The sequence below is a fragment of the Puma concolor genome, chromosome B1 (assembly GCF_028749965.1).
Source record: "Puma concolor isolate L17-30 chromosome B1, mPumCon1.1.hap2, whole genome shotgun sequence".
NCBI lineage: Eukaryota > Metazoa > Chordata > Mammalia > Carnivora > Felidae > Puma > Puma concolor.
Genome location: NC_141670.1, coordinates 27,016,710 through 27,041,151, shown reverse-complemented (window position 1 = coordinate 27,041,151; position 24,442 = coordinate 27,016,710). Strand labels below are relative to the sequence as shown.

The 24,442-nt window shown below is 44.3% G+C and overlaps 1 protein-coding gene across 3 annotated transcripts in view; it reads right to left on the bottom strand.

The window, feature by feature from the left end:
* Positions 1-24,442, bottom strand: part of LOC147581519 (uncharacterized) — a 120,286-nt gene that overhangs the window by 36,392 nt on the left and 59,452 nt on the right. For all 3 annotated transcript variants that reach the window (XR_015249990.1, XR_015249989.1, XM_086703349.1), the window contains one exon: positions 21,185-21,332. Coding sequence is in view for 1 of the 3 variants with exons in the window: in XM_086703349.1 (XP_086559475.1) it covers positions 21,185-21,332 (148 nt within the window). In the remaining 2 variants the exon portion in view is untranslated. The remainder of the gene's footprint in view (positions 1-21,184; positions 21,333-24,442) is intronic.

Here is a 24,442-nt window from a genome sequence, read left to right as displayed (position 1 = left end):
GCCACCCTGTGAAGTAGGTTGGACAATTGTTATGATGTCCATTTTAAAGGTGAGGACACAGAAGCCGGGAACAGTTACATAACTGCTCCAGGGTCACGGACATGGTCGTAAGGCTGGGAATAGACCTGAAGCCTAATCCCCCATCCAGAACTCTTATCAGGACATCACAGAATCACTGACCCAGCTCATCTTCACAGGGCAAAAAAAAAAAAAAAAAAAAAAAAAAGGTGGTACTGCATCCAAACTGATTTGAGGGTATTGGGTCTGTCCACCCTTTCTTAGCAGGCAGCTCACTGGGGGGAAACCATGAGTATTTGGAAATGCTAGAAATGTTTAACTAGCCTCATTATAGACTTAGGCAGGTCAGGTAACAAAAGTTCACGTTCCCTGGCAGCGGGGTCTCGGCGCCGCTGGGAGCTGAGCCCGACCGGACCGCCGCCCTTGCAGTTGCCCTAAGAGCAGCCCAAAGGGCGGCCTCCCGCTTGTGCTTTCTGCCTTCTGGCTTCCTCCTCGCCCCGCTGGGCGCGCCGAGAGCATATGCGCATGCGCGGCGCCAGCGGCTGGAGGGCTTGAATGACCACATTATCCCCCCCGCCGGCTGTCAGCCGCTTCCCTGCGCGGTCCGCGGTCCGGGCGGCCGGTGTGGAGCGCCCGTGTCCCCGATGTAAACAGCCGGCCCCGGCTGAGTAGCGGCTTGTTCTCCCTGCCGCCTGGGCAAAGGCTCCCTGACCCTGGGACACTCTCGACCTCCTCCCCCGCTGCCCCGGGGGCTGAAGAGGGGCCTTGTGCCCTCCATTCAGACCTTATCCTCTTGAATGCTACCAGGGTAGAGACCTGAAATAAAGACACGCGTAAGACTGGTGTCTGTGTCACCTGCGGGCAGGAGGGATTGGGGGCTGCCAAGACACAGGGCTTGTCAGGGGTGATTTAGGAAGTTTCCGTGCACATGGTAGGAGGCTGGACTCCGTGCCTTTAGGGGCTCTTCGAAGAACTTACAATTCCAAGTCCCCAAATGTCTTCCCACCCGCCTGCCATGGAGCGACAGAGTGCCGCTCCTGGAGATAGACCTCGAAGAAGCGAATTGGTTGGGTCATTATAATTTAGTCATTCTGGCCATTTAGTAATTTAGTCCTCACTATGCAGAGAACCAGGCTGCTGGGGAGGGAGAGGAGGGTGGGGGAAAGGAGGAAGACAGGCAGAAGTGGGCTCCTGCTGACTTAGTGAGGTCATCTGAGGATGTGGCTGAAGTTGCAAAGGAAGGTCAAGGTCAGGGAGAGGTCGTACCACTGAGGGGCCTGGCAGGGGTGACGTCTTGCTCTCCTTATACATGGCTTTATATATGGCTTTGAGATTCCCTCATATTTCCTCTTGTCCCTGCCTTGCACTTCTAATGACCCTTCTTTCTTTCCACCTTGAATTACAATTTGCAGGGTCCTGCCCTCCTTCCATCATTAGCTTGAAAGCCCCTTGAGGGAGGCCCCTGCCTGACTCAGCAGCACCCCGCACGGTCCCTTGTCCCTAGCAGACATGCAATAAATATGGGGCCACTGCAGTATTTCCTCGTGGTTCTTCTAGCCACATGCGAAGAAATCCTTTTAAAACCCTAAGTAAGGACCACCTAGGGGACTGAGAGCAGCTCTAAATCTAAGAGAAATTTCTTCTGGTCCAGAACATTTTTTTTTTTTTTTTAAATAATGTTATTCAGGACATCAGTTGCATCAGACACTAACAGACATTTCCAAACTTGCTAGCAATCCACCCATCCGATACTGCTGCCAGTGCAAACATTGCCAACGATGGGGGAGAAGAAGGAGCCTTCTTTCCCTCTCAGAGTTGTTCACATATAAAGATCAGCTAGGATTTACAGAAGACAATTCTTACAAAGGGGCTCACATGCTCGCTCTGAAACCACATTTTTCTCTCTCGCGCGCGTACTTTGTAGTTCCCTTATTATACCTGCCAAGAGAGGCAACCTGCTGTGTCTGCTTACTTGCTGAATCATTGCTGATTTAAACTCAGCAAATAGCGACAAAAAGCTGTTTTAATGAGATTTTCAAGTTCAGCCGTGAAAATTGAAAACTACCCACTCCCAAACCGCCCAGCCACCCCTGAAATGTTCTTGTCACTCACAGGGATTCTATTCCTGACCAGTCTGCAGTAGTGGGAAAGTGCCATGGGGAGGAAGGACAAGCTGAGCTGCTGTTGGCTTGCCTCGGCTTGCCAGGGACGCCTTTGGGAAAATTACAAAGCTAAAGTTTCCAAAGGGCCCAGCCTAGTGCCTGACAAGGAGGAGATGCTCGGTAAATGTCGGTCATCCTGTCTACACTCCCTTTTCTTACATCTCATCTGAGTCGGGTTCGTTTCACTGCTTAGCAGTCTTCAGTATGGAACTTGGAGAATGAATACATTCATCACTGTGAATAATTAAATAAATGCATTCACCCAGACGCGAAAAGAAACCATGCCTTGGCCAATGATGGCAGTGTGCCACAAATCAAGGGTTAGGGATCGTCCAATTCTATCGCTGAGATGTACTAAAAATAAAAATAAAAATAAAAATTAATCTGTCCTTTATTGTTTCAATCAATCACTTAGGCCCTGACTTGGCCTATTAACAGGAAGTCAAGTATCTGCCTCTTGAGAGCCTCCGTGTCTCATTCAAAAAGTATTCCCGCGGCTCGGGGCTAGCTCAGTCCAAAGGAGCTGATGCTCCGTCCTGGTTCCGAGGCCGGGCACAGGGGGAGGGAGCTAAAGACTTTTAGTGGTCAGCTACAGTCTCTGAATGTCCATGGCACTCAGCATTACGGACACAGCTTCGTGTGGCACAGACCACAGATGCTCACCCATGCAGTGGCCATGCCCCGAGTTTCTGCTTCTGAACTCAGATATTTAGACTTCAGCGTCAGTCACATGTTGTGCAGAAACTAGTCTTCCCTCAGGTTCAGGGACCCTCAGACTAGGGGTTGAAAGATGCATACCTATAGAGCAGGCAGGTTGCAGAAATGAGCAAAGTGGACTGGATTTGAGAACAGTTAGCACACAGGCTTTATTTTCTATTGAACTTTAATGCATACAGGTTATCCATAAATATGTGTAACATTGCTCATATTTTATATTCATAAAAATGCAAATTGAGAGAAAGAGGTATTTAATAATAGAGCAAAACTTTCTTTTTATAAACCATTTTTGTCTTTAATATAAATCTGGGTATCTGACACCTTTTCTTTCATACCAAAATGTCCATGTCTAGTCCTCTATTTGGTTCTCCAAACACATATAGAATATTTGCCCTGTTATAATTCTGGTACTTCCATATTGTTGTGCTTAGCTTTTACTGCTATTTTGCCCTACAATTCAATAATATCAGTCTATAGTGCTCCCTTTATCCTATTAAACTTAATTGACAAAAGCAAATTCAACAGAGTTACTTCATTTTCATTAAGCTTGAAATGCCCTTTTTGGAGTCCAGTTTTCCAATCTACAATTTTGAGAGTGAAGTTCAGGCTATGGCTTTTCTTTCTGGGAAACGTATTCCAGGGTAGGTAAGTGAGCCAGATAATTCCTCCACAAAGTGAGTTTGTTAGAGGTTAATTTCTTGATAAATGAGTGAATTGCAACTTACATTTTTATCAACGTTTATTTATTTTTGGGACAGAGAGAGACAGAGCACGAACGGGGGAGGGGCAGAGAGAGAGGGAGACACAGAATCGGAAACAGGCTCCAGGCTCCGAGCCATCAGCCCAGAGCCCGACGCGGGGCTCGAACTCACGGACCGCGAGATCGTGACCTGGCTGAAGTCGGACGCTTAACCGACTGCGCCACCCAGGCGCCCCGCAACTTACATTTTTAGACTGAAGTGTAGAGAAACATAACTCACGGACATTCTTGAAGAGAAAGATTCCAAGCTTTTCAATGGTCTAATTTTTTTGTGGGTTGGTGTGGAGAGTTTTCCTTGGGTCATACGAACAAGTCAGTTGCCGTCAACCACTCAAAAAACCCTCTCAACCAAGACCACCTAAAATGATCCAACCCAAACTCCACGAAATACAGCAGAATATGGTATCCATGCTTCAAGAGGATTCCACAACTCATCGAACTGCAAGCAGTTCAGGCCACAGAAGCATATCCAGTGCTAGTGTTAATTATTACCTCCCTGACGGTTTCCAGCGCTAACCTTTTATGACTAAGCAATTTCTGGAAATTAATGTAATGAATAGGCATTAGTTCTATGTCCTTATAAATGTTGCCTTACTAAGTTTCATAAAAAGTCAGACATCAACACAAACCAGATCACAGGATCACAGCCTGTAACCATGCTAATATTGACCAGTCTACACCCAAACTATCAAGACTGTCTTGGCAACTCACAATACGCCATTTTCTGATAATTATATTTATCATAATGGTATCCTATCTAAATGGTCTTCCAGCCCATGAGTCCTAATCCACTCCATGAAAAAAAAATGTGTATATACTAACATACTAACTCATCAGATGCAAGAAAACTCAAGAAATTATTTAACTTTCTTATGTAAATTTTGCTGTAGATTTTCAGCCATGCTTTTAAAACACTAAGCAATGGGCTTTCTGGTTGCTTCTGTTTGGGATGTATTACATCTATTGCATTTAATAGATACTGTTTAATAAACTCACTATCTATCAGCATCTATCGTCTGTCATCCTTCTTTCTTTTTTGGTGCCCAGGCAACATTTTCCTTTGACGTATAGTGGCATTTAATTATAGCCTCATTAAATATATGCACATTTAAAAAATGTTCTAAAAATGAACGTCCTCTTATTCTAGTTTAGAGCTTTTCCATCACTCGTCTTTTCCATACTGATCATAGGTACGACTGCATTTTATTGCACAACTTACATTCTTTTGACACAGAAACACAAATTTCTCAGAGTATCTTTCCATTCAGGAGAGCAGTGAGTGGGAATTCAGTCTAGCTGGTGTGTGATATTAAACTAGGCAACTTCTCTAAATCTCAAGTTACTTCCCCCTCCATGATGACTGGTGACCGGATTACCTCTGGGGTCTTACCAATCCTAATAGTATTTAAAAATATTATGACCCAAAGTCCTAATGGATCTTGTGGCCCCAGATGTCTCCTCAACCTTCAGGGTGAGCTGCTTGAAAGAGGGACTTTTCCCCCCAAGGAAAGTGAGCTGCCAGCTGTCACAGAGACTTGTAGCAAAGCAACAGAATTACTATCCGTCCTGGCGTTTCCTAACCTAGATGTGATCTCTGCAGAGCGTTTGGTTGGTTTTCACTTTGTGTCCAACCCATCTATAAGGCAGAGAAAGGGAAGCAGGAAGACAGGAGACTTAGATGTGGGAGAGGATCTAACATTGTGCACCTATGGCAGATCAGCAGTGTGAGTCCTTTTACGTGCGTCCTTTCTTCCTCTCAGTCAAGCTGTGCGTGCCAGGATGATACTATCCCCACCTTACAGATAAGAAAGAGGAGCTCAGGGGCGCCTGGGTGGCTCAGTCGGTTAAGCGTCCGACTTCGGCTCAGGTCATGATCTCACGGTCCGTGAGTTCCAGCCCCGTGTCGGGCTCTGTGCTGACAGCTCAGAGCCTGAAGCCTGTTTCAGGTTCTGTGTCTTCCTCTCTCTCTGACCTGCCCCCTTCATGCTCTATATCTCTCTGTCTCAAAATAAATAAACGTTTAAAAAAACATTAAAAAAAAAAAAAGAAAGAGAAGCTCAGAGAAGCCAAATTTCTGGCCAAGGTGATACAGTTAGCAGCAGATCCAGGATGTGAGCAGCCCAGCTCAGCAGCCCAAAGCCTACACTGTATCTACTAAACACTGCATGATTCTTGGTGCCAGTGCACAGCCTTCCTTGCTAGTGAGTTTTCTTGGGTCCCTCATCTCCTGGGTCATCTGTGCTAAACAAGAACACTCTACTCTCTTATGCTTATTGGACCCGGGGCCATGGATCAACCTTGGGTTGAGTGGATTGGAGGCCAAAATGAAGAGGGACAAGGCCAGGATGAAGAGCCTGGTGTAAAGGCAAACAAGATGAGAAGCTGAAGGCCGAGGCAGAGTCCCGGGTCCTCGCTGGGTGAATCTGAAGGAGGCAGGGTCAAGAAGAGGCTGACCCTCAGTGACCAACTAGGAGAGGGAGGGAGCCAGTCCGGGGCACAAGGCTTCATTGGACTTGGGGTCTGCAGCACCTCATGCCTCAACTTAAAAGCAGTGACTGACTGTCAGAGAGTCCAATCCTTCTCAGAAGGAGAAGGAAAAATCAACCAAAACCATCAGACTGATTTTATACCATCTGATACCTGTGCTGGTTTGTATTAATAGAACATCAGTGGTAAGATATGGTGAGAGGTAACATCCTGATAGCATTTGGCATTTTCTTTTCTCTCTCTCTCTCTCTCTCTCTTTCCCCTTCCCTCCCTCACCCATCTTTCCTTCTGTTCTTTCTTTCCCCTCTCATTTCCCTCCTAATGTTTATTATGAACATTGAAAAAAAGGAAAAGAAGGAAGAAAGGGAGGGAGGGATGGAGGGAGGAAGGAAGGAAGGAAGGAAGGAAGGAAGGAAGGAAGGAAGGAAGGAAGGAAGGAAAGAAAGAAGGGTCTTATAATAAGAAGCTACAATTGACCACCCATGCTTCTTAGGGCCTACCCTAGTTTCCAGAAGTGAATGCTTTCTGCTCTTAATTCTGGTGGCTACCAGCCTGACTTTAAATTTACACACGCTTCTTGACTTATTAATTTAAGACATGGTCTAATCATTCAGAGGATTTAATGCACTTTTTCCTCTCCTCTCCCCAATTTTTTGTGATTATTTTTATCCTACTATTCATGTCCGTTGTACCTCTAATATTGTAAACATATATTTTTATATCCCGTCAACTTTAGAAAGTACCTCTTTTTTCCCCAACTTTATTGAGCTATAATAGACAACTGTAAATTTAAGGTATACAACATCATGATCTGGTATACATACACAGTATGAAATGATCACCACAATAAGATTGGTTAATATATTCATCTTCACTTTTCACGTAGTTACTTTTTCTTTGTGTGGAGAACACTTAAGATCTACTCTCTTAGGGGCACCCGGGTGGCTCAGGCGGTTAAGCGTACATTTCGGCTCGGGTCATGGTCTCACAGTTATTGAGTTCAGGCTCCGGGTTGAGCTCTGCACTGACCCTGGAGATCCTGGAATTCTCTGTCTGTCTCCCTCTCTCTCTGCCCCTCCCATCCTGGCTCTCTATCTCCCTCGCTCTCTCAAAATAAATAGATAAACCTTAAAAAACAAGATCTACGCTTTTAGCAACTTTGAAGTATACAGTACGGTATTGTTAATTATCCTCACCATGCTATATGTTAGATCCCCGGAATGCAGTCCTCTTATAATTAAAAGTTTGTATCCTTGGACCAACATCTAGCCATTTCCTTGACTCCCCAAGCTCTGGCAACCACCATTCACCATTCTACTCCATATTTCTAAGAATGTGTCTTTTTTTTTTTTTTTTTAAATTCTACATGTAAGACTATGTACTATTTGTCTTTCTCTGACTTATTTAACAGAATGCTCTCAAGTTTCATCCATGTTGTCCCAAATGGCAGAATATCTGTCTTTTTTTTAATGGCTGAGTAATATTCAATATTAAGATTAAAAACTCAATAATATTCAAATATGTATATACATATATATGTATATATATCACATACATATACATACATACATACATATACATACATATATACATATATATGTATATATATTGTATATATATATCACATTTTCTTTATCCATTCATCTTCCAAAAGACACATAGGTTATTTCCATATCTTGGCTGTGATAAATAATGCTGCCATGCACACAGAGTATAGATACCTTTTCAAGATAGTGATTTTGTTTCCTTTGGAAAGATACACTGAAGTGGGATTACTGGGTCATACGGTAGTTCTATTTTTAATTTTTTGAGGAACTTCCATACTAGTTTTCCATAATAGCTGTACCACTTTACATAGAAAGTGCCTCTTGATTCCCAGCTAAATTGGATGAAGATGTAAGCGCTCTACTTTTCTTTTCTCTGTGTCCTTCTCATTTTCTGACATCTGGAATATGTTTTTACACTGTCAAGGTTGATCCTGGTATATTTTTTATAACCATATTTAAGTCTTCTGTGTTCTAGTAGGCTGATTCTCAAGGTTAGTAACCAATAAACTTTATGTTAATATAAACTGAAATGACTAATACCTTAATCAATTCTTTCCCTACATATTGAGGCAGGCACTGGGCTGATAATATACTATGGGGCCCAATATCATGCAGCATGTCCTGTGCCTTTAAGTTAAACGGATTTCCTTCATTAAATCCATCGGCGTCCGAATACCATGCGACCATTTGGTGGGGCTGGTTGATGGGCAGGCTTCACTTTGGTGTGAGCAGAAAAAGGATTCTGGCTAGAAAGCTATCAAATGTCAAAAGCAGGGGGGTAGTTAGGGATTCAGAAGCCTTAATTTTCAGAAAGAACATTCGACATCTGTAGAGAAGGGAGCTCTGATATTTGCCTGGCGTCTGGCCATCCAGGGGAGGAGAATGTGGAGTGCCACCAACTGGCCAATTCTTCTGCAGACAATTTCGGTGATCTCTGCAATCCCACCCCTCCACCCTCACCACCATTCTGGAACGTGGCTTCTTTGTGCCTCTTGGATTTCAGTGCCTGTTTCCTTCCCCAGATCGGGGAAGTTCTCAGCTATGATTTGTTCAAGTACACCTTCAGTCCCTTTCTCTCTCTCTTCTTCTTCTGGAATTCCTATGATACGGATAGTGTTCCTTTTGATTGCATCACTTAGTTCTCTAATTCTCCCGTCATGCTTCTGGATTTTTTTTTTATATATATACGTTTTTACATTTATGTATTTTTGATAGACAGAGAGAGACAGAGCACAAGTGGGCGAAGGGCAGAGAGAGACGGAGACACAGAATAGGAAGCAGGCTCCAGGCTCCAAGCTGTCAGCACAGAGCCCGACGCGAGGTTAGAACTCACAAACCGTGAGATCATGACCTGAGCCGAAGTCGGACGCTTAACCGACTGAGCCACCCAGGTGCCCTACTCCTGGATTTTTTTATCTCTTTTTTTCTCAGCTTCTTCTTTTTCCATAATTTTATCTTCTAATTCACCTATTCTCCCCTCTGCCTCTTCAATCTGTGCTGTGGCTGCCTCCATTTTATTCTGCACCTCATTTATAGCATTTTTAAATTCATCATGACTATTTTTTTAGTCCCTTGATCTCTGTAGCAATAGATTCTCTGCTGTCCTCTATGCTTTTTTTCAAGCCCAGCAATTAATTTTACAACTGTTATTCTAAATTCTTGTTCAGTGACATTGCTTAAATCAGTTTTGATCAATTTGTGAGCTGTCGCTACTTCCTGGGATTTCTTTTGAGGAGAATTCGTCCATTTCATCCTTTTGGCTAGTTTTCTGTCCCTTATGTGTTTTAAAAGCTTGTTGTGTGCTCTGCACCTGTGAGCACTGCTATATGAAAGGAGGGTCACACACTGTCCAGGGCCTGGCCCTTCAGGAGGTGTTTTTCCAGAGATGGGTATTGTTGTGACTGTGGTTATTTTATTGCCCTACTCGTAGTGATATTTTGGACCCTCCACTAGGTGTGCTTTGATTTGTCCCTTGGAGGAGCCCTGTGTGGCAGGGCAACGTTTCTTTACCACATATTTCCTTGTCTCATCTTCCTGTGATCTGCCTTCTTGCCTTTTGAAGCGCCCAGACCCCCTCTCCCTTTCCTTAGCTCAGGATGGTATATAAGGCTCAATTGCTTGCTTTTTGGAGTCTCGTATCTTTGTGGGGCTCCTGTACATAATTACAATGGCTTTTCTACCATTAACTTGACCGACTATTGTGTTTCATCTGTCGGAATGTGGCTTCTTCGATCTGATTATCCATCAATGGGCTTTTATTCTCTTCACCTCCACTGAAGACGTGTTGGGATCCCTCCTACAACTACCTCCACCATTTTGAGTTTATTCCCTCATTGTAGTTTTACTGAGGTCTCTGAAAAGAGGCATAAGACACGATCATGTGTATTTTATTTTGTACCTGATTATAATATAGTTCGGCTTTATTATAAAGAGAAATTTCAAACAATCAAGAAAGATATAAAAAGGAAGGGAAAATCCATAAAATCTTGCAGCATGGAGATAACCACTGTGAATATCCTGATGAAAATCCTTCCTAAATCCTCCAGCTCTTCTGGCTCGGCATGGAATTTCCAGAGGGAGTTTGCTTGTACTTTTATCTCTGAGTCTGCACTCCTTGGGTACCATTAAGCTAAAAGTAGGAACAAATAGAGGAACGCTCCTCACTTTCCATATTGTAGTCACCGTCCAGATCTTTACTGAAAGAAGGAGTCTGGGTATATTTTTCCCCCACAGGATGGTCCCCTTCTTTTCTACTTTAATTGCTTCTGACTTTTGAAGCCTCTTATGATAGAGATGTTGTAGCCCCTGAGCAGTCTTTGTGCTTCTTCAGAGAAGCCTTTCTAGAACAGATTCTTCTGGGTTCTTTTTTCCCTGAGTCAGAGTGTGGGCATGTGAAATACCAAATTTATTGGTTTCTGAAACCTCATAGTTAGATCAGGCTGCTGAGTGTTCTTGGGAGTTAAAAAAATAAATGCCCATCGAGTCTCCTTTTCCTGGTGAGTGGGCCTTCTCTCTGAATAGTGGCTGGGGTGGAAGGGAGGGGGTGCTTTGGGACAGATTTGGTCAAGATTGGAGGACCTGAGAGTAAAATGCTTGGGGAATAGCTATCCTTACCATCCTTCTCCTTAGGAGCAAGGTCATTTCCTTTCTTCCTGTTTCTCGGGAGTTGTGTTTGTTTGCTTGTTTATTTTGGATATGAATTGGGAAAGAGACAAGTTTGACTCTTCTCCAGTTGATTGCTGCACCAGCTAGAGTTAGCAGGAGGTTACTTTCCCTTCTGCTGTGCGACGTGACCCACAGGGTCACCCACCAGAGAACTCTCCACGGGCGTGGGCCTGCCAAACCCAGTTACAGTATTTTTTACATGAGGGGTCCACGCAGGAACCCATATAAAGACATCAGATGTTTTGTGCTTCTCTGGGCCATCAGTCAACTTGGCGGAGTCTGGGCTCCGCTTCTGACTTGGCCCAAGCTCCTGGCAGAGAAAGGGCTGCGGAGTGGCGAGGGCCTCGGTCTCTCAGCCACAGACTGGCTTAAAGGAACAAAGCCATCACAGCCTCTCTCTGAGAAGGACTTTGGAACCTTCTTTGAGTTCATTCTTTTCTCCTCTATCCCCTTGTGGGACACTTCAGACAGGACGCTGAGGCTCTGTGCCCGGGCAGGGAGCGCACAGAGAGGACAGGGTTCTGCCCCGGGGACAACAGCTTGGAAAGTGGCCTCACTCTCTTGCCAACACTTGATGACTGTCCCAGGGATCGGGAGGCAGAAGTTTCTCACCTTGGATACACAGATCATTGGAGTATTCTTTGAGACTTTGATTGAATCTCACTTTTTCTGAGTCATGGTCCTTGTGGAGATGGTCCATTCTATGGTTATTTTGGAAGTAAATTTCTCTATAAGAAATGTGTCTGTTCTAAATTTATTCTCATGGCCAAAAATTCTGTAGCTATAGCCTGGCAATGAACCCTTTCCAACATTGTTTTTTTGTGTTTTTTTGGCAATGCCTCAGGTGATTGAACCGAGAGATCAAATATGGACATAGAAACACAAAAATAAAAGCTTCCCATACCCAGGAAAGAACTGGTTATAGAACAAGGGCTCCTTGAGAACAACTACTTATCCTTCCAGACCCAACCCCCTTCCCTTATTGAGGGTAGGTTTCTTGGACCCCGAGAGACAGACCTGAACGTGCCGTTCTTTGTGCTACAGAATATATTTCTTGTTGCACCATTCTATAATTATTTATGTCTTTCTTCCCTACGAGAATTTGAGCCCCTCAAGGGTAAGGATTCTTAACTATTGTTGTATTTCTATCACTGAATATAGGACCTCCCTCCTAAACTTTTAAAAAAGTATGGTAAATGAACAGATGAATGACTAGCATGGAGGTCATACACTTTCCTTCCCAGCTCAAAAGTCCAAAAGGGTATTGTCCCTTGAAGCATACCAGTAATGACAGAAATGACAGCTACAACTTACTGAGCACTACCGTGTGACAGAGACCATTCTAAGCACTTTATGCGTAGTATTGCATTTAATCTGGATCCCTCCCCCAAATATGCATACATCGTTATATGATCCCAGAGTATGTTGTACTTCCCCATGTGATACTCATCACACTTACAAATAATTGTTTACTTTCTGTTGTTCCTCGTGTCAAAAGCCACTGAGGGCAGAAACGTTCTCTTTACTTGTATGACGCCGAATCATCCAGCATGTAGTCCATACGATATAACAAATACTAAATTCATATTTTCCTTTTAATTGATTCTTACAAATCCCTGTTGAGTGTTACTGCGAGTACTCTTTAGTATAATTCTTGCAATCCTGAGTGTCTCTGTTCCTTTCCATTCCTCAGACAGAACATAAAGGCAACTGGCAAGTTTTCCTCGTGGTAGTTGAAAATATTGATGACCTCTAATATCACCTCTGGGTTACTCTGTGCCTTGAAACGTGGAAGAGACTCTTCCCTGCTCTCTGACTGCTTATCCTCTTGGTCACCGTCGACACATCTGTGGTGTCGTCTCCACCAACAAGACATCGCTTCCAGGCATTACCGTGGTTGCTTGGGGATCCCAAGCACTAACAGAACTAGAATAAAGTAGGCACATGCAGGAACAAGGAAAGGCAGGGCAGCATTCAATGCAAAAAGTGCAAGAGTCTGATGTTGAGATCCCCAGTCCCGGGTCTGAAAGCTTAGAAAGCTAAAAGCGCTCCCACTTCCCTTGAAGGGGTGAGGTGGGTCCTCGGTCAGAGGGGATTTCGCTTTGACTTCAGCTGGCTCCCATCCCCAGCCCATTTTCCCTTCTGCCACATTCCACATTCCACATTTCCATCCTAATAGGATTGTCTGCCTTTGTCTGTGGTTTGTTCTGCTTACTGGGGCTCCTTGCCATCATCATAGATCCCAACTTCTCTTCACTGTTCTATTTCCAGAGGCAGCCATCTCCTTGTGGTCTATTCCCCATGCCAGGACAGAGTCGAGCAATCTCCACAAAGTGGGCTAAGAACATCCCCATTATGCCAGGGCGCGGAACCAAGTTTCTGAAAATGGTACGTTTGTTGGACGCTGTTCTCCCTTTCTCCTTCACGAATTCCAGAAATGCGGATTACCCCCACAGATCCTGGACACTCTGCCAACCTCTGGAGTTTTTGCCATTCTGGTTCGGGGCATCAGGAATCTAACCATTTCAGAACTAAATTGGCTGAGAGTGGCGGGAGTGTGATTTCAACTGGCACTGGACGTCTTTGGCATCCCAGGCTTGTTGTTGGGATCACGTAGGGGAACAGTGGCGACTCACAGTTTCCATTTTAATAATAAACTGCAGATGCCTATTTAAAGCACGCAGACACTTATTTCAAAGCTAGGGAGGCAGCCTTGAACAGTGCAAACAAACAGGACTAGGTGCTTGGAGTCTTGGTCACTCATTGTGTGACCTTGAGAGTCATTCAGTCTCCTTGGACTCAGTTTTATCAGCTATAACATGTGGCGTTTGACGGGATGGAGGTGTTAGCTGACGCCATGGTGGTTGGTAGTCATTTTGCAATATGTAAATGTATCAAGTCAACATGTCACACACTTTAAACGTACACAATGGTGTAGGTCAATGACATCTCAATAAAGCCAGGGAAGAAATGAGGGGGCTGACTAGTTCATCTCTGAGGTTCTTCTTAGAGCAAAAACTAGGGTTTGGGGAAGGACTTTTATTTCTCCAGTGAGGATCACTTCAATCTTAAGGCAAGATACCTGCCCATCACTGGCCCCTCTCTCCCATCCTGAGGTATTTATTGGGAAGTTACTTCTTCAGATCCATGCACCCGGACTTGAACCAGACCCCAGGTCTTCCACCTTGGAAGACGGTCTCCTTTTGTAAGTCACAACTCTGGAAATGGCCTTCACAGCCAATCTCCAGTATTGCTGAAACTACCTTGTCCATTGTGAGTCAACACACACAGCTATATGTCACGTAGGAGAACAGCTTCAAATGGGAGATAAGAAAGGTGCCTCATGAGAGATCATATTTTCTATTTACACAAGACTTTCTCTGATGCTTTTTAGAAAGATTGCTTCTTAATTACAAAACGAACTCATTCTCATTTAAAACTTGGAAAACTATGATCAATTTAGGGAAAAGGGTAAAATCACTTTTAATCTCATCATTCTACCCCTCCTATAGAGAAACCTTAGCATTTTGGTGTATTTTCCACTTTCTATGTAGTTTTTTTACATCGTTAAGATCGTGCTACCTGTATTATTTCAACCTTTCTTCCCACTTAAGACTGCATAATAGGCATTTCCTCATGCCATTGAAGCCATATCTAACTAATATTTTAATGGCTTCATAAGATTCTATGTTTTGGGCACTGCCCTGAAGTTGACCAGCTAAGTCATTTGTAGCTTTATTATTTTTTTTTTTTAATTTTTATAAGTAATGGTAAGATGAACATCCATGTTCACGTATCTCTGGAAATTTCCGATTATTTCCTTAAAATGCATTCCTAGAAACGAGTTGCTAAATTAAAAAGTATAAATAGTTTTTAAGAGTCTTGAGGCTGTTTAGGTCTTCATTTTTCCGGCACATTTTAAGACTTAATATCACCATTTTTTCTCTTAAGGACTATCACATCCATTTTCATCAGGAGAAAATTTCTAACATTTTTCTTGAAGCAACACAGGCCTACGTCTCCTCCCAGAAAACATCAGAACCCAGATCTTTGTCAGCAGCTGTCAATCAGCTTCGAGAATGCCTGTCTGACCCCAGGTGTCTCCAAGGCCCCAGGGTACTTATTCTCAATGCCATTGTGAAATGGGGGATTATAAAGAAAGCGAGACCAGGGCTCTCGAGTGTAAGGAATAGAAAATGAGTGCAAAAAATCCTAAACTATATTTATCAGAGCCCCGATTCAAAACCCTGTATTTGAGCCACCTTAAAACATCATAGGGCCAACTCTCACTAGGACAAGCTGTGTGACTTTGGGTGTTCTCCCCAGCCTGGCTGCGGTCCAGGCTCCTCCTGTGTAACGAGAGAAGAGTGAGCCAAGTGATTTATAAGGTGTTTGTAGGCCAGCATCAGATGATTCCATATTTCTTAGGACTGTGCGGACCGTGAGGTCATGCCCTAAAGCTACCTTGAAATGATTTTGAGGTTGACGTTTTCTTTGAAATGATAATTATTAAAAATGGCCATCTTGGGGGTGTGGGGTGTTGCAGGAGTATAGGTGAGGAGTTTGGATTGAAGCTTTGCTAATTATTAGCCATGTGTGTCTTTCGGTCAACGACTTAAATACCTTGAGCATTTGTTTCTTCGACTGCAAAGGGGCTGATAACACAGCCTCTTCCCCCAGACCGTTGGAGGATTAGGTAAATAATGTGTGTGACGGGAACACAGGAAACACACAGGAGATACTGTGAGTTTGCTGTGCCAGAACGAGCACCAGCCTGAGCGCAACGGGGGGAAAACAGGGTCAGGGAAGTTGCCCATTGACGAGAACCACACGGCAGGTTAGTAACAGCACCACAAAGCCAACTGCCGGCCTTATGCGTGTATAGTCATATATTATCCAAGCAAGATGGGAACGTCCTGAGTAGTCACCACCATCTGAGAAGGATGAGTTCTGAACTCTCCTGCCTGATGTTCGGGATCTCTCTTAGCTTGGCCTTGGTCTACCTTTCCATTCTCACCCCCCACCACTGCCCCTCAGGGCCCCAGGTTGCACTAAACCTGAGTTCGGCATCCTCCCAACACAGGGGTTTCACCGGGGCTCTCTGCAGAAGCCACTGCCTTCTTCCAGAACACCTTAGCCCTGTGCCACCTGCAACTTCCTCCTCATCCTTGGAGGCTTAGCCCAAATGATGGCCCTTCCTGGATGAAGGCTTCTTCCCCTGCCCAGACATATTCATTGCTCCTGGCCTTGGCTGAGTTATCAACATGCCCATGTGATATCACCATGTTACATGGTGTGACCGCTGTGATTTAGCTCCAGGACATGTGGGCAGAAGAGGTACTCCTCCTCTGGCAACTCCAGCCTAACCCCGGGTGGGTCGGATCTTCCAAAAAGTGCACAAGATTCGCTTCTGCAAGCCCTCAGAAATTCAGAGTCTGAAACTGAACACAAAGGCGTGGTTGCTCTTCTAAGAAGACAGCTAGAAGGAAAACGTTATTTCCATTTTTTTTGTTGTCTCATTCAATAGCAAAAGCAATTAAGAAGAAAATACCTTAAACACACTGCCACGCCACAATCATTATTTATATTTTTCTTCCACTGTTACAATGGGAATCTATTTTTGTTTTTCATCTCTGGAGCCCCGATGTCTACAGTAGGGCACGTTAGAACAGCCACGGTAGCTGCTCTGTGGTTCACTAAGGGCTCTGACAATGAGTCAATCACTTACTGCATGGCCATTACCGTGACCGGTAATTTGCTGGGTGCGCTGGAGACTCTAGGAGACACCTGCCTTTTCAGCTGAGCTCAGATGTAGCCACAGCAATTAGCCTTTTCAACCCCAGAGATGCTGACTCTGTTAAGTGTTAGTATTAAGGAGTTGGGGTGGGTTAAGGCCCCACAGGGGTCTCTGTGGTTCTTTGCACCTACATTCCAACCCTTCTGATCTGTGTTTATTTCAGTGTAAGCTTATCACCCCTCATTTCTGCCGGAGCACCACCGTGTCCAGATGGGTGTCTCTCCTCGGGATGCCTTCCGGTCACAGGTAGGCTTTCGAACACAGTCTCCTCTGTTTCACTCGAGTGGCTTTACGCTTGCATGTCTTATCTCCTCTGTAAGATTCTAGGTTCCCGCACAAGGGGGTTCTCATCTTCTTTTCAGCGCTTCGGTCCCTAGCAGATTGCGGGGCACACAGCAGGCACTTAATAAATAAATCATTCGTGAGGACAGACATCCTTCATGTTCCAACAGATGAAACTGGGATCCTCTAATCTCATTACTCAAGTGTGATCTGGACCAGCAGCATCAGCATCTTCTGGAAACTTGGTAGAAAAGCAAATGGAGGCCTGGCCCAGAACTACTCCCGTGAAATCTGCATTTTAACAAGACCTGCAGGAGAGTTGTATTCATGAGAAGCAGTGCACTAAATGACACTAATCGCCAAGGTCTCCACTGTTTCTTCCTCACTCGGTCCACCTTTTTTGCTTCCCTCACCATATCCCCTCACCCCTGTGCTGCATCCCCCACCCCCCCAGGGCATCACTCCATTTTCCCTCTGATATCCTCGTTTTCTCATTTCTCCAAGATCTCTGTTCCCATCCGCAAAATGCCAACAGCTCACTTTCTCCATCTTTTGCTATTGTTCTTTGAGCTTCTGGCACCTATCGTGCCACTGATACACGGAAGGTCCTCCTGTTTTGTGAAATCGATGCTCACGTTCCTCACTGAGCTTCCCCGGGAGAGGTATTCAGCAGGAAATCTGAACTCAGTCTTTTCGTGAATGGGTTATAGCTCTTTCTGCTGCCTTTTCTGTTTATCAACTGACTCCTAACCGAACATAAGTTAGGAATTCATTGGTCAGCAAAAAAAAATGTGCGGTGGCGGTGAAATCCGGGCTCTTCATTTAGAGATGCAGCTGCTAGAAAGAATTTGAGAACTGAGCCGTCTTCATTAGTCAAGCCTAAACCTTTGACTGAAAGAAAAGTATGCCTCACATTAAGGCAATCCAACACAGAAATCATACTTAGAAGAAAGACCGGCAGAGTTTGCTTTAAACAGTAATTCTTCTACTTAAAAAAATTCTGGGAGATTTTTAAACTCTCTTTAAAGTGACTTTGAAAATTACACATGTGGGGCACTGAGCTGAGCACTCGGCTGAGCTTCCTACTTTCGATCTTGGCTCAGCTTGTGATATCAAGGTTTGTGGGATCGAGCCCCGCGTCAGGCTCTGTGCTGACCGCATGGAGCCTGTTGGGATTCTTTCTCTCCCTCTCTCCCTCTGTCTCCCTTGCTTGCATAGGTGTGTGTGCATGCTCTCTCTCTCTCTCCCCAAATAAATAAAGAAAGAAAGAAGCATGAAAAATTTTTCTAAATAAAAATTACATTTGTTCGCATCTTGATAAGCACACAGATGACTCCAAATCCAAGGGAGACTTATTTTTAGTTTCAGTTGCTGTATTTATGTGGAGTCCGGGAAAAAGCAGGTCTGGGGCCTGAATAACAGAAAATTACTTCAATTCCCCACCCCCATATTTTATAGCAGGACCTAAGCAGTTAAGTACTGCTGTGAAGATCATATTACTTTTTGACTCATTTCCTACCTGAGGCTTGATTTACAGTGATAATTTTCTTTAGACATTTTAAAAAGCGATTGTTCATAACGAAAAGAGATATACTGAATAGACTTCCTTAAGGCCAAGGGCTGACAATAATTGGGTCGTTTGATTTCTATTCATTTTTCTTAAATCTCCGATTGCTTGCACAATAACTCCTTCCCCAATCAATTAGTCTAACAATTCATATCAATATTTTATTTTTAATGGTTGACTACTCATTTCATTAAAAATGTAAGTGCATTAGCTCTGTGTAGAATGATTCCATTGGGATAGGCTTATTTAAATATTCATACCATAAAAATTAATAAATCTGAGCACAGTGTTTGCATTTTAAGAAGTCAGGCTACTGTCAGGTGTATTTGGTCCTAGATGAGATTCACTAAATTAAAAACCTTGAGTGTCATCTTTTTATTGATTCTTCTTTATAATGAAACAATGCAACAGAAATGCTATGAGAACAGAATTACTACCCAATAATTCATTGGTTCTCTCAACTTCATCCACTGATAATGAGCTGCCCTTCCCTTTTCTTTCATGCTACTCCCCACTCTTATCACCTAGATTCTGACCACTGAATCAGCCTGTCTGAAAGCAGGGAAGTTGAATATTGGTGATGAATGTATTTACTCCCATTTTATTCAATCTCCCTCTTCTCCCCCTACTTCCTATCCCCACCACCAAAGTAAAATCAATGAATCATAATGGCATACGGCAAGAGCTCTAGGGACAAGTGCTCCCAACCGGAAGAAGAAGCATACCTCTCACAGGGGGTAAGGGCTGTTATATGTTGGTTCATGAGCACATATAGCCTTAGAATTGGCAGATTTGACAAATCTATACATTGAGTTAGGACACGGAAGAATCCAACTAGAGCAGGGCGTCTCTGATAAGCTACCAAAGGCTTGGAATGCCATTTACCTCATGCACAAAAATGAACTTCAGATGGATTAAAGACTTAAATGGGAATGTAAATTGGTGCAGCTACTATGGAAAACAGTATGGAGGTTCCTCGAAAAACTAAAAATAAAACTTGCATGTGATCCAGCAATCCCACCTCCAGGCATTTGCCCAAACAAAATGAAATCACTATTCTGAAGATAGATCTACAGTCTCAGGTTCGTCGCAGCATAATTCACACTAGCAAAGGTACAGAAGCAACGCAAGTATCTAGCTATGGATGAATGGATCGAGAAAATGTGGTTCTAAAATTCAGCCTTAAAAAAGAAGGAAATCCTACCATTTGTGACAACACAGATGAAACTAGAGGGCTAAGTGAAGTAAGCCGGACAGAGAAAGACATGTCTGATGGCATGGTATCAGTTACATGTAGAATCTAAAAAATAGTAATTATTTAATTATAGAATTAATTGTATTACATATTTAGGGTATAAATATATAATATGCAGATAACTCTATTATATATTTATTATATATATGATAATAATAAGTATTGTTGTTATATATCGAATAAATAATTATTTGACTCTGATAACGAAGTCAAACTCCTAGAACCAGAGCGCAGAATAGTGGTTGCGTGAACAGGGCGAAATGGGGAGACGCTGGTCAAAGGCTACAAACTTCCAGTTACAAGATGAAGAGCTGCTGAGGACCCAATCGATGGCACAGTGACTGTAGTTTCTAATACTGTGTTATATACTTTAAATTCGCGGGGCGCCTGGGTGGCGCAGTCGGTTAAGCGTCCGACTTCAGCCAGGTCACGATCTCGCGGTCCGTGAGTTCGAGCCCCGCGTCAGGCTCTGGGCTGATGGCTCAGAGCCTGGAGCCTGTTTCCGATGCTGTGTCTCCCTCTCTCTCTGCCCCTCCCCCGTTCATGCTCTGTTTCTCTCTGTCCCAAAAATAAATAAAAAACGTTGAAAAAAAAAATTTTAAATTCGCTAAGAGAGAAAATCTTAAGTGATCACAACACACACACACACACACACACACACACACAAAGTAACTATGTGAGGTAGTGTATATGTTGGTTGGTGATCATTTCATAATGTGGAGGTATTTCAAAATCATCACATTCGAACATATATACAATTCCAATATATACAATTCTATTTGCCAAATATACTTCTGCAAAGCTGTGGGGAAAATAAAAGGAAGGGGGGACGGGGAATCTGAAAAGTGCAGGGCATTACTGAGAAGCTACCAAAGGCTTCAAAATTCAGAAATAAGGACATGGGGGTAGTCAAGGCATGCTCTCCCCTCAGAACCCTCAACAACCTGGTCTGGGGTTGCTCTTTTCTCGTACTCAACCTCAAATCACTTCTGTTAGCAAAGCGTGGCTGGATTCGCTAGAAAAGGCCTCTGCTAGAACAGGAGTAGGCCCCTGTCAGAATGGGACCCAGGGGGTCCCATGCAGCCAGCCTCCAAAGGTCCCACCCGCACCAGTATGGATAATGCTTATGAAGAACACAGAACACAGAATTTGGAATCAGGAGACTGGACTTCTAACCTTTATTCATGAAAACTCTAAATTCTTGTCCAGTTCTAAAATTGTGTATTAAAAGAGTAGGCTTTTGAAGGAGAAAACTCAGGATTGGACTGGCAAAGAGGTGGTACAAAAGTGACCCCATCCTACCCCCTAGCGACCCAGATCACAGTTCCTCGTTTGGAGCACACAGAGGGCCCTAGGGTCCTTCTGTACCCACTCCTTTGGTCAGACTTTACAAAGCACTCACTATCAATTCATGAGTTCAGACTCACCTGCCATTCCTGAAGATGTCGAGTTAACAGAGGAGAAGATGTCCTTTCCACTTGGCCAAGGCCGGGCAAGGCTCTGGAGTAACAGCTTCTAGATCCCCAAAGCCTCCACTGGGCATCAGACTCTGGAGGAGAAAATGCAGGTTCGACGCTAAAAGGAAAGACAAGGACAGTCAAGACAAGGTCCCCGAGTCCTTTGGAAACAGTGCCTGAAGTTGAGTGCAGAGACACTTCCGTGTTGAGTTCTCAGACGCGGAGCGGTGTTTGTGATTCTGGTTGTCCTTTATAAATTAAATTCTTCTCGTCCAAGCGAGGAAAGAAAATACTCAAGTCTATACACCGTATTTATTTGGCTTTACCGGAAACTTATAAAATTCAGTTGTTCTATAATAAATGAAGCACCCACGGAATCCTTATACACAGAGGAGAGACAGATGGTACATAGTCTCTCTCTGCTTGTGTGCACAGAGGGGATGAATGTATAAGATATACAAAGAATTGAATGTTTAGAGATTGTGTGTATATTATACACAGCTGGAAAATCCTGGAGTCATCTGCTCCAGAGTTTCTTGAAATGCGGTTTACGAACCATCTGCCCCAGAGCCTCCTGGTGTCTGGATGGGGGCCCTGCTGCAGACCTTCCTGAGTGGGTCTCTCCCAGACTCCACCAAGACTGGTCCTGGGCAATGGTGTCTCACCGGCTGGCAGCTGTCTCTTAAAGCAACAAGCGCTACCCTGTGACTCTGGAGACCGAGGCACGTGCTTCCGGGCACAGCTGAATTTCATAGGCAAATGTACATGCATTTTAGACTCAACAGTGGATTTTATCCCTCGTTAGCCCTTTCTTCCACTCTCGGCAAACTGTGGCTTTAATCAAGTGTGCGTTGCTTTCTTTCATTAGTCCTTCCTTCTGGGTTTGTAGTACACTATGTTGAGCTATGGTGAAGCTTCTAGAAGCATCCTTTGTTACCTCTGGACTTGCCTCTTCCTCCTAAGTCATTAGAGTCTCTTTGCGGTTTCCCGGCTGTGCCCTTGACACCATTAAATGCTCCTGATTTTCCGAAATCGAATAATGAAATGGGCAAGAATGAGCTAAGGTAAAATGAACATGAGCAATGCTGCATATTTATACCCTTCTCCCTGCGTCTGGAGGCAGCCCACAAATTGAAGCTCATATGATTAAGCCAGAACGCAGCGGATCTCTTTATCATTACAGAAAAGCAGGCCCCTTGAAGGAGTACATTATGGCACCTGTTTAGTTGCATTACAATCACTACCCAAAAAGTATAGATAAGAATTAAGTAATATACCATAAGTGACAGAAACCGAAGGGAGAATTTTGGAAGTTAAATGTACTAAAGGTCTCAAGTTGGCCGGGGCCCCGAGCACAGAGCCTTAATTTGCAGAACCCAGTGACGGCTGCACCTGATAAAGGACGGACAGATTGAAGGGCCTCCTAGCATCATTTCAGGACCAGAGGGAGGAAGGTTGCTGTCCTCTGACGAATTACCTGGACTATTCTGCACAAACAAGGTGGGCCGTCAGCCTGAAGGTGAAAACGGCAGCCTCGGGATTCCAAATGCTAAGCCAAGTTCCTGAAAAATGCTGAACCACATCCAACGCGTTTTGGGGTGTGGAGTGATTTTCTCCCGGAGAGCTATTTTCCCTTAGCATAGGCGGGCCTCTCGGCCGTCTTTGGGAAAAGAGCCATTGGCAAAATTTCTGCTAATGGAAGAATCTCGCAGATCTTATTATGCTACAAATTGTTACATGCAACCTGGAGTAAAAGTTTACGGCCTGACCTGTGGGAGTCAGACCCTGATACAACACCTTGACTGCTGCCACCTCATCCGGGAGCTAACATCACCCAAACCCCACTGCAGTCGTGCAGATGGGACTCTCATACCTTAAGCCAGAGGATACATCAGGCAGAACTGAGTGAGAACGCGTGACTCAGACGATAATGGGTGGTCAGGAGTGGCAGAAGAAATCAGCGTGAGCCACAGTGGTCGGGAAAGATCTCCTGGAGGAAGGGGATTTGAGGTGCCTAGAAAATATGGTGATATCTGGAGATGCAGAGAGCCATTTAATATGCATCTTTGCACCTAATACTTCCATATGTTCTCCATGTGCTAGACATGGTGGGGAGGCTGAAGAAATATGAAATACACTTTCTACTCTTAAGCGGCTTAGAGCCTAGTTGGTGAAATAGAACATATGGGAAGTGACAGAGATCAATACTAACCAATATCCAATTTAGGGCTAAATTTTGCTCCATTATCTCAAAGTGCTATAGAGTTTCGGAAGACGAGAGATCAGTAAGGGGGGTGGGGTGGTCAGAAAAGGCTTCCTGTGGGAAGTGGCCCTTGATCTATGGATACAAGAATGCAGGGGCTGGAAGGAGGGAACAACACCCCTAAATGCAGGCGATGGGGACAGGACATGCTGTGTTCGTGAGTCAGTGAGCAGGGGAGGGGGCAGAGGTGCTTGGAATCTTCGGTAGCATCTCCGTATTTGCAGGTTGGGAGAAAGCAGGTCCCTCAAATTTACCCAGAATAATTTGGAATTAAGGTCTCTACTCTATAAGTTAAACCATGAAAGTCATATGCAGGGAATCAAAGCAAGAAGTACAAAATCACCCAAGAGAGACTGCCTCCAGCCCTGTGGCGCTCAGCAATGGCAGGGACTTAGACATGTTTTCTCTTCCTCTGTAAAGATAGGGCAGTCAGAAAGAGGGATCGTCGACCACAGAGCTAGGAGCCTCATCGAGTGAGTGTCCACTATACCTGTCTCAGGTTGTCCACTCTGAGTAGCCGGGGTAGTTGATATTTTTAATCACAGCAGCCTCTGCGAGCATAGCTAAGGTGGGTCCTTCCCCAAGAGGACCTCGATTCTTCTCACAAATGAGGTGGTCAAACCTCTGAAATGAATGGTAAGTCCAGACTGTGGCAAAATTGTCCCACAAAGCCACTCTCTAGGGATGTGCTTGTTAGTCACCAGACTTCCTGAGATGACCCCAGGGCCATTGCACATGCCTCCCTGGTTGTGCACTGTACAACTCCAGGTGTCATCACCCTCTCCCATGTGTGCACCTGGCAACCCTGTGGGATCCCTTAAATGAGGTTCTATTCGAACTTCAATGAATAGATGATGAAGGCCCTCAGAAATTCTCGGTGCTGGAGAGCAAGGAGAGCTAAGTTAGAGCCCCTTTCTGGGCCCCCCTTGGGCTCTGGCAGCTGATTGCTCTGAGTGCAATCACGG